The 10,075-nt window shown below is 52.3% G+C and overlaps 3 protein-coding genes across 3 annotated transcripts; all 3 read right to left on the bottom strand.

Moving 5' to 3' along the window:
* Positions 1-2,105: 2,105 nt before the first annotated feature.
* Positions 2,106-2,411, bottom strand: LOC113841537 (feather keratin 1-like). Its single transcript, XM_038175276.2, has one exon. It carries the CDS (start codon positions 2,409-2,411, stop codon positions 2,106-2,108), a length of 306 nt encoding a protein of 101 aa, XP_038031204.2.
* A 3,378-nt stretch (positions 2,412-5,789) lies between these two features.
* LOC119716161 (feather beta keratin-like) lies at positions 5,790-6,776 on the bottom strand. Its single transcript, XM_072034227.1, has 2 exons — positions 6,557-6,776; positions 5,790-6,352 (listed from the first exon to the last, which is right to left on the bottom strand). The coding sequence occupies exons 1-2, from the start codon at positions 6,759-6,761 to the stop codon at positions 6,003-6,005; spliced, it is 555 nt and encodes a 184-aa protein (XP_071890328.1). The 5' UTR covers positions 6,762-6,776; the 3' UTR covers positions 5,790-6,002.
* Positions 6,777-8,796: 2,020 nt separating this feature from the next.
* On the bottom strand, positions 8,797-9,102 carry LOC113842954 (feather keratin 1-like). Its single transcript, XM_027452831.3, has one exon. The coding sequence runs from the start codon at positions 9,100-9,102 to the stop codon at positions 8,797-8,799; it is 306 nt and encodes a 101-aa protein (XP_027308632.3).
* Positions 9,103-10,075: the final 973 nt, after the last annotated feature.

Here is a 10,075-nt window from a genome sequence, read left to right as displayed (position 1 = left end):
CTTGCATGCCAAAGCCTGGCAAGTAATGAGGTGGGATGTGGTGTCATGCCCAGAACTTGACCTTCTCATTTCCTCCTGTTGAGGACATGGTATTGGGTCCTGGCGGCACCTTCAAAGTGAGAGAATTAGAGGCCGGGGCATTTCTTTGAAAGTTGCATGGGAGGTCAGGTGTATGTTGTGGCCAAAGACTGGTTGAGGTGCAGTGTCATGAGTGAGGTCTTTGCGTGGCATTCATGTGGTGTGGCCCAGCCACACTGGGCTTTGTGGCTGTAGGCAAGTCATTGCAGTGGAGAGCATTGGGCATAGAAACGGGTGCTGTGAAAAGAAGGAACAAGAAGTGAGTAGGTCCTACACTGGCCATGTTTCCTTACTTTTCCATGTTTCCTCTTTTCCTCCACATCTGAAGTCCCCAGAGAACACAAGGCTTGACACTTTGCTTGATGGAATTTCTCGGGTGGGTGGTGTGGTCTGTGAGTGGCCCAGAGGTTCATGAAAGGCAGAGGACAAGATGGACTATGAGAAAGGGCCAGCTGGTAGCCATCATATAACTGGGGATGATATTTGGGATTTGTGTCAAGGGGGAAATCTATTTCTCTGCCCAGTGTTTAATTTTCTGGAAGATGATTTGGACATTTCAGTGAGAAACTGGAGGCATGCGAGCTAAACCTGCAAAGGGTGAATGAACATCAAGGCCTTCCACTGGTTAGCCAAGGTGAGTGTTTCGTGGGCTGTCTCTCAGGTGAGTAGTGCACGTTGCCGAAGAAGATGGAGAAGCTGTGCCACTGGATGTACTGACGTGCACAGGGCCTGTCAGGTTGCACCTACAAATGCTGAGAGTCCTGGCAGATATCTTCACAAGGCTACTTTCATCTTTCTTTGAAAGTTGATGGCAACTGGGTTCCAGAAGTCTGGAAGAGGTTCATCCCACTGTGATGTTCAACAGATGCAGAAGAAAGGTGTGGGGAACTGCAGGCTCGTCACTTTGTGATCAGATGCTGTGTACGATCGTGGTGCAAAAGAAAGCAGCTGTAGGGTGTGCTAATGAGGGGAAATTGTTTCAGAAGGCATGGGCAGAAGGGCTTTAGAATGATGAAGCTTGTGTCTGGTCACTTGTAGGTCTTGGGTGATGTATTTTAAGGTGTTGTGGCCCGTTTCAACCTATCCAAACAACCTCTAGAGCTTTGCCTTTGTGGTGAGGGAAGTGGGAAGAAGAAGGGAAGAGAAAGCATGTCAGGCTGGCATGCTTGAGAACTTGTGGGTCAGCGACGGCACAAAGATGCATCCACATCCACCAGAGTCTTGCAACATATGTGTGGTGTCCGTGTGAGAGACAACTCAGTGAAATAATACTGGCCTCAATAGAGACCCCAGAGGGACACCACTCGTCCCCAGTCCCCACCTGGGAACCGAGCTGTTGAGCACAACTCTTGGAATATGACCGTGCAGTCAATTCCTTATGTGCTGAGTGGCCCAACATGTCTTTCCTTTTTAGAGCCTAGGAGATATGTAAGAGCATTGTCCAAATACTTCTTGAACACCAAGAAGCTTGGGGCCTGAGGGCCACTTGAGCCCTGGTTTTAGTTCTTTTTGTTGCGTGAATTTGGAAGAGCGTTGGGAGAAGAAATAATGAAGAGGCATCTGAGGATTTGGGATGCAGATTCATTTTATTGAGGAAAACATGAAACAGAGGGAGCTTCAAGTGGAAGATGCACATTCTGAGGTGGCTGGAGGATGACCACTAACCTATGTCCTTGCATACGGCGGATTTTCCCAGAGCCCTTAGGTCTCCCTACCCATGGTGGGAGCAGCCCTAGAAAGGTTCCCAAGGGACTATGCTAGTGAGCAAGGCATTGCAGCAGAGAACACTGGTGGTAGGTGGTGGTGCTATGGAAAGGAGAAAGACGAAGAAAGAAGGGGGTGTGTTGGCCATGTTTCCTGACAGCAAGGGCTGTCCCATACCTTGCTTGCTTGCTTTGTTGTGCCATGGAATGACGAGCTGTGGCTTGTCAGCTCGTATGCCATAGACAGCACGGAATTGGTTCCTCAGACTGAGAGCTGGCTGGCATGGTGTTGGAGGCTACTGTCAGGGATATTGGCATGGGTCCTTAGCAGGGGTAGCAGGCTCTTCCACCAGAGATGCAGCCCAGGCCTCCCAGGCCAAAGCCTCCGAAGCCACCGGAGGAGATGGGCACTCCCTGGGAGCTGAGGTTGCTGCCCACGGCAGCTGATGCGGAGGATCCAACGGCAGTGTTCTGGGGGAAGGAGCTGAGGATGGGTCCTGGCAGGGTGACCAGCACGGTAGGAGGCTGGATGACAACGTGGGAGTCCTCGCACTGCCTGACACAGGGCTCGTTGCAGCTGTTAGCCAGCGGGGTGGGTCCGCAGGGGCGGCAGATGTCGTAGCAGGACATGTCTGTGGTGTGGAGGGTGCCTGGAAGAGAGGGTATTGTAAAGTCGGAGGGTGTTGGTGGCATGAAGAGCAGTGCTGGGGTAGGCCAAGGGAGTGGAAAGGCCCAGAGTGGGGCTATGGAGGGCCTGGTGGTTGGGAGGTGGAAGGGCTGTTGAGGCTGGGGACAGAAGGTTGGTGGAGAGATGGACAAGTTGTGGTGGGTGAAGGAGCAGAGCAGAGTTCAGACTCACCTTATTGGGTGCAGGGGAGAAGTCGTCAGGAGAAGTGTGTGAGGGTGCGAGGTGCAGGGCCGGCTTTTATGCTGGTCCCGAGTATCCGTGAGGCGAGAGAGCCTTTGCGCATGACAGTATTTGGCGTCAGCTGCTCTTGCATGCCACAACCCCTCAAGTAATGAGGTGGGGTGTGATCTCCCCACAATGGTCCAACTTCATTTCTTCCTGTTCAGGATGTTGGAAGTGGCGGAACATTTCAAGTGAGAGTATTAAAGACCGAAGGATAGCTTTTGAAGGTTCATGTAGGGGTGGATAGATGTTGCATTGAAGACATGGGAGAGGTGCATTGTTGTCCGTGAGGTCATGGTTTGGCACTCATGAGGTGTGGTCATTGGCTTTTTTGTGAGGAGGAGGTCCCCTTGTTGGCATCCACAGTAGGTTGGCCAGTGCTTCTGAGGTATGTTGGTGTGGTGGTTTTACTCAGGTGGGCAGCCAAGCTCCACCACAACCGCTCTCTCACTCCCCCTCTCCTCAGAAGGAGGGGGAGAAAATACAACACAGAGAACTCGAGGTTTGAGATGAGAAAGGTTTAATTAAAGGGAAAGGGAATGGGAAGGAGAAACAGATACAAAAGAAACAATCAGTCCGCGCGGAAGCACAGAGAGAGAGAAAAAAAGTATTCTCTACTTCCCATCAGCGAGCGGTGTTCGGCCACGTCCTGGGAAGCAGGGCCTCAAACGCGTAGTGGTTGTTCAGGAGGAACAGCCCCCTCCCCCACGAGAGCCCCCCCTTTTATTGCTGAGTGTGACATCAGGTGTTATGGAATATCCCTTTGGTTGGTTTAGGTCAGCTGCCCCGGCAATGTCCCCTCCCCATCATTTGCCCACCCCCAGCCTGCTGGCTCTTGGGGGCTTAGGAGTCCTGATGCTGTGCCAGCACTACGCAGCAATAGACACAACACTGGAGTGATATCAGTGCTGTTCCAGCTACGAGTGCAGAGCACAGCACTGTGCGGGCTGCTGCAGGGAAAAGGTGACTCCAGCTCAGACAGACCCAACACAGTTGGGCATTCATCCCAACACACCAGCCTGTGACTAGCCCTTGTCTTTTCCGTTGGGTGTGCTTCATTGGTGGCTTGGTGGCCATCTTGCACATAGAGGCTGTATGTGGGAGCAAGTGTATGGGAGCAAGACCGCTGTGTTGTCCCTGGGGCCGCAGTCCAAAGAGGCAGAGAAGAGGTGTTTGCATAGCAGGGTGTTGGAGTCGCGGGCCTGTCTCAGGGCTGACAAGACTAAGTGCATTGGGAGCCCTGCCATGCTTCTTCAAGTGTTGCTTTGGCACCTCCATTGAGCTCCCTGTTCTGTGGCCAGCACAAGGGCTTTGGCCTAATACAGTTTGGTTGGAATCCCTTGGGCTTTCTGTTGAGGCCTGGGAGAGGCTGTGAGACTTGTGATGGGCAGGGACAGACGTGGTTTGTCTGACAGAAGGTCTGGGCCTAAGGTGCTGGGGTGTTCTTTGAGGTGAGTTTCAAGGGGGAATCCTATTTCTCTGCGTGCTGTTCAATGTAGACACAAATGAGGTAGACGTTTCAGAGGGGAGCTGGAGGTGTGCATGCTGCTTGTGGCTCTGCACCTGAGGCCCCAGTGGTCGTGGTTGCATTCTGAGGAGTGGGGAATGGCAAGTGCAGCCCCTGATCTACCAAGGTGACAGTTTTGAAGGGTTTCCCACTGCACCTTGTTGACGAAGATGCTGGGGAGTCTGTGTAACTGGTTATGCAGGAGTACATGGGACCCAACGAGCTACACCTGCAAACACTGAATGTCCCAGGTGATGTTTGCAATAGCAGTTTCAATTATCTTTGAAAGGTCATGGTGACTGGGAGAGGTTCCTGAAAACTGGAAGAGACTCATCCCACTCTTTTGTTCAAGAACAGATGAAGGGACGAATATCTGGGAAACTGCAGCCTGGTCAGCCTGATATCAGCCTCTGGGAAGGTTCTGAGGAAATCCTCCCTGAATGTATTCTCAAGTACGGAAAAGTGATGGAGAGTAGTCAGCATGGATTTATAGAGAGCCTATCCCATGTGTGCCTACACAGCATCTTCTATGTAGAAGTGACTGACGGCCTACCTGTATGTGGGACTCTGTGATAGTGTTTGTTGTGAAGGTGGAGGATCAGAGAGGCACAAACAACACCGATTATTGGCTCGGCACTATGCAGCATCAGGTCCCTTTGTAGATGGCTGAAACAGGCCCTTATCAAACATGGGGCAGCTGCTGGATTATTCTCACAGAGGCCTCCCCTGTACTCCCCACTACCAAAACTTTGCCACATAAAAACAGCACAATAGGGGAGGTCTTGTGGCACTTTTTGACCTGATTAGAACCATGTTCTTAAACAGGGTCAAGAAGGAATCATCATAGAATGGCTCACCTTGGAAGGGACTTTAAGGATCATATTACTGCAGCCCTCCGCCATAGGCAAGGATGCCACCCACTACACCATGCTGGCCAAGGTCCCATCCAGGCTTGCCTTGAACACCACTGGGGCTGGGGTAACGACAACTTACCTGTACCATTGCCTCACCACCCTCACAGTGAAGAATTTCCTCCTAATGTCTAGTCTAAATCTATCCTCTTTTAGTTGAAGACAATTACCCTTCTCCTATCATTATCTACATGAGTAAAGAGACATTCTCCATCTTTTTAAGAACACCCCTCTAAATACTGGAAGATCTCAAGGACGTCTCCGCAGAGCCTTCACTTCTCCAGGCTGAACATGCCCAGCTCTCTGAGCCTTCTTTCACAGGAGAGGTGCTCAACGTGGAGCCTCACGAGAACAGAAAAGAGGGGGACAATCAACTCCCTCACTATGCTGGTTACTGCTCTGTTGATGCAGCACTGCATGCACTTGGCCTTCTGGGCTGCAGGCGTGCATTGCTGGATCCTATTGAGCCTTTCATTCACCAAAACAACCCAAGTCGTTCTCTGCAGGGCTGATCGCAATGAGTTCTTCTCCCAGTCTGTACTCCTGTCTGCAATTGCCCTGACCCATGTTCAGCACTTGGACTTGTTGAAACTCATTCACTTTTGATTGGCCTGCTTCTCCAGCCTGTCTAGGTTCCTTTGGATGAAGAGCACTGGGTGAAGAAAGGAGGAGTGTTAGGCTGGCATGCATTAGAACTTTATTGAGGAAGACTCGTGAAAAAGGAATGAGCAAAAGCAGCAGGGCCCTGGTCAGAGGTGCAGGCACAGTGACCATCAGCACCTACACATTTTGTGTGGAAGGTACTCCCAGAACACGGAGATCAGAGCATCCTCAGTCCATGAAGTTGGTTGCAGGGCATTGTTAGCTGCTGTCGGGGGTCCTGGCGTGGGTCCTTAGCAGGGGTAGCAGGCTCTTCTGCCAGAGAAGCAGCCCAGGCCTCCCAAGCCATAGCCTCCCAAGCCTCCCAGGCCAAAGCCTCCGAAGCCGCCTCCAGAGACGGGCACTCCCTGGGCGCTGAGGTTGCTGCCCACGGCAGCTGATGCGGAGGATCCAACGGCGGTGTTCTGGGGGAAGGAGCTGAGGATGGGTCCTGGCAGGGTGACCACCACGGTGGAAGGCTGGATGGCGACGTGGGAGTCCTCGCACTGCCTGACACAGGGCTCGTTGCAGCTGTTAGCCAGCGGGGTGGGTCCGCAGGGGTTGCAGAGGTTGTAGCAGGACATATCTGTGTTGTGGAGGGTGCCTGGAAGAGAGGGTGTTGGGAAGGTGGAGGGTGTTGGGGCTTTGAGGAGTAGTGCCTATGTAGACAAGGGGAGTGGGGAGGCCTGTGTGTGTGGGGAGCATGGTGGTGGGGAGGTGGTAGGCCTGCTTGGTTTAGGGGCATAACACCTGTGGAGAGATGGGTTCAATGGGGTAGGTGAAGAAGGGGGTCGGGGTTCAGGCTCACCTTGTTGGTCGCAGAGGAGAAGGCGTTGAAAGGAGTGTGTGAGGGAGGAAGGTGCAGGGCCGGCTTTTATGCTGCTCCTTGAGTGCCCGCAGGGCGAGAGAGCCTCTGCACGTGACAACAGTTGGTGTGAGCTGCTCTTGCATGCCAAAGCCTGGCAAGTAATGAGGTGGGGTGTGGTGTCATGCCCACAACTTGACCTTCTCATTTCCTCATGTTGAGGATATGGTATTGGGTCCTGGCGGCACCATCAAAGTGAGAGAATTAGAGGCCGGGGCATTTCTCTGAAAGTTGCATGGGAGGTCAGGTGTATGTTGTGGCCAAAGACTGGTTGAGGTGCAGTGTCATGAGTGAGGTCTTTGCGTGGCATTCATGTGGTGTGGCCCAGACACACTGGGCTTTGTGGCTGTAGGCAAGTCATTGCAGTGGAGAGCATTGGGCATAGAAGAGGATGCTATGAAAAGAAGGAAAGAGAGGTGAGTAGGTCCTACCCTGTCTGTGTTTCCTGACTTTTCCATGTTTCCTCTTTTCCTCCAAAGCTGAAGTCCCCAGAGAACACAAGGCTTGACACTGTGCTTGACGGGATTTCTCGGGCTGGGTGGGGTGGTCTGTGAGCGGCCCAGAGGTTCATGAAAGGCAGGGGACAAGATGGACTATGAGAAAGGGCCAACTGATAGCCATCATATAACTGGGGATGATATTTGGGATTTGTGTCAAGGGTGAAATCTATTTCTCTGTCCAGTGTTTAATTTTCTGGAAGATGATTTGGACATTTCAGTGAGAAACTGGAGGCATTCGAGCTAAACCTGCAAAGGGTGAATGAACATCAAGGCCTTCCACTGGATAGCCAAGGTGAGTGTTTCGTGGGCTGTCTCTCAGGTGAGTAGTGCACATTGCCGAGGAAGATGGAGAAGCTGTGCCACTGGATGTACTGACGTGCACAGGACCTGTCAGGCTGCACCTACAAATGCTGAGAGTCCTGGCAGATATCTTCACAAGGCTATTTTCATCTTTCTTTGAAAGTTGATGGCAACTGGGTTCCTGAAGACTGGAAGAGGTTCATCCCACTGTGATGTTCAACAGATGCAGAAGAAAGGTGTGGGGAACTGCAGGCTCGTCACTTTGTGGTCATACGCTGTGTACGATCGTGGTGCACAAGAAAGCAGCTGTAGGGTGTGCTAATGAGGGGAAATTGTTTCAGAAGGCATGGGCAAAGTGCTTTAGAATGATGAAGCTTGTGTTTGGTCACTTGTAGGTCTTGGGTGATGTATTTTAAGGTGTTGTGGCCCTTTTCAACCTATCCAAATGACCTCTAGGATTTTGCCTTTGTGCTGAGGGCAGTGGGAAGAAGAAGGGAAGAGGAAGCACGTCAGGCTGGCATGCTTGAGAACTTGTGGGTCAGCGACGGCACAAAGATGCATCCACATCCACCAGAGTGTTGCAACATATGTGTGGTGTCCGTGTGAGAGACAACTCTGTTAAATAATACTGGCCTCAGTAGAGACCCCAGAAGGACACCACTCGTCCCCAGTCCCCACCTGGGAACCGAGCTGTTGAGCGCAACTCTTGGAATATGACTGTGCAGGCAAGTCCTTATATGCTGAGTGGCCCATCATGTCTTTCCGTTTTAGAGCCTAGGAGATATGTAAGAGCATTGTCCAAATACTTCTTGAACACCAAGAGGCTTGGGGCCTGAGGGCCACTTGAGCCCTGCTCTTTGTTCTGTTTTCGGGTGAATTTGGAAGAGCGTTGGGAGAAGAAATAATGAAGAGGCATCTGAGGATTTGGGATGCAGATTCATTTTATTGAGGAAAACATGAAACAGAGGGAGCTTCAAGTGGAAGATGCACATTCTGAGGTGGCTGGAGGATGACCACTAACCTATGTCCTTGCATACGGCGGATTTTCCCAGAGCCCTTAGGTCTCCCTACCCATGGTGGGAGCAGCCCTAGAAAGGTTCCCAAGGGACTATGCTAGTGAGCAAGGCATTGCAGCAGAGAACACTGGTGGTAGGTGGTGGTGCTATGGAAAGGAGAAAGACGAAGAAAGAAGGGGGTGTGTTGGCCATGTTTCCTGACAGCAAGGGCTGTCCCATACCTTGCTTGCTTGCTTTGTTGTGCCATGGAATGACGAGCTGTGGCTTGTCAGCTCGTATGCCATAGACAGCACGGAATTGGTTCCTCAGACTGAGAGCTGGCTGGCATGGTGTTGGAGGCTACTGTCAGGGATATTGGCATGGGTCCTTAGCAGGGGTAGCAGGCTCTTCCACCAGAGATGCAGCCCAGGCCTCCCAGGCCAAAGCCTCCGAAGCCACCGGAGGAGATGGGCACTCCCTGGGAGCTGAGGTTGCTGCCCACGGCAGCTGATGCGGAGGATCCAACGGCAGTGTTCTGGGGGAAGGAGCTGAGGATGGGTCCTGGCAGGGTGACCAGCACGGTAGGAGGCTGGATGACAACGTGGGAGTCCTCGCACTGCCTGACACAGGGCTCGTTGCAGCTGTTAGCCAGCGGGGTGGGTCCGCAGGGGCGGCAGATGTCGTAGCAGGACATGTCTGTGGTGTGGAGGGTGCCTGGAAGAGAGGGTATTGTAAAGTCGGAGGGTGTTGGTGGCATGAAGAGCAGTGCTGGGGTAGGCCAAGGGAGTGGAAAGGCCCAGAGTGGGGCTATGGAGGGCCTGGTGGTTGGGAGGTGGAAGGGCTGTTGAGGCTGGGGACAGAAGGTTGGTGGAGAGATGGACAAGTTGTGGTGGGTGAAGGAGCAGAGCAGAGTTCAGACTCACCTTGTTGGGTGCAGGGGAGAAGTCGTCAGGAGAAGTGTGTGAGGGTGCGAGGTGCAGGGCCGGCTTTTATGCTGGTCCCGAGTATCCGTGAGGCGAGAGAGCCTTTGCGCATGACAGTATTTGGCGTCAGCTGCTCTTGCATGCCACAACCCCTCAAGTAATGAGGTGGGGTGTGATCTCCCCACAATGGTCCAACTTCATTTCTTCCTGTTCAGGATGTTGGAAGTGGCGGAACATTTCAAGTGAGAGTATTAAAGACCGAAGGATAGCTTTTGAAGGTTCATGTAGGGGTGGATAGATGTTGCATTGAAGACATGGGAGAGGTGCATTGTTGTCCGTGAGGTCATGGTTTGGCACTCATGAGGTGTGGTCATTGGCTTTTTTGTGAGGAGGAGGTCCCCTTGTTGGCATCCACAGTAGGTTGGCCAGTGCTTCTGAGGTATGTTGGTGTGGTGGTTTTACTCAGGTGGGCAGCCAAGCTCCACCACAACCGCTCTCTTACTCCCCCTCTCCTCAGAAGGAGGGGGAGAAAATACAACACAGAGAACTCGAGGTTTGAGATGAGAAAGGTTTAATTAAAGGGAAAGGGAATGGGAAGGAGAAACAGATACAAAAGAAACAATCAGTCCGCGCGGAAGCACAGAGAGAGAGAAAAAAAGTATTCTCTACTTCCCATCAGCGAGCGGTGTTCGGCCACGTCCTGGGAAGCAGGGCCTCAAACGCGTAGTGGTTGTTCAGGAGGAA

This window comes from Anas platyrhynchos, chromosome 2 (genome assembly GCF_047663525.1).
Source record: "Anas platyrhynchos isolate ZD024472 breed Pekin duck chromosome 2, IASCAAS_PekinDuck_T2T, whole genome shotgun sequence".
Taxonomy (NCBI): Eukaryota; Metazoa; Chordata; class Aves; order Anseriformes; family Anatidae; genus Anas; species Anas platyrhynchos.
This window is presented reverse-complemented; position numbering and strand designations above follow the sequence as displayed.

Coding starts and splice junctions, on each gene's coding strand:
- LOC113842954 (XM_027452831.3), bottom strand. CDS start 9,102: ATGTCCTGCTACGACATCTGCCGCCCCTGCGGACCCACCCCGCTGGCT.
- LOC113841537 (XM_038175276.2), bottom strand. CDS start 2,411: ATGTCCTGCTACGACATCTGCCGCCCCTGCGGACCCACCCCGCTGGCT.
- LOC119716161 (XM_072034227.1), bottom strand. CDS start 6,761: ATGAGAAGGTCAAGTTGTGGGCATGACACCACACCCCACCTCATTACT. Junction 6,353..6,556: donor TCTCCTCTGCGACCAACAAG/GTGAGCCTGAAC, acceptor CCTCTCTTCCAG/GCACCCTCCACAACACAGAT.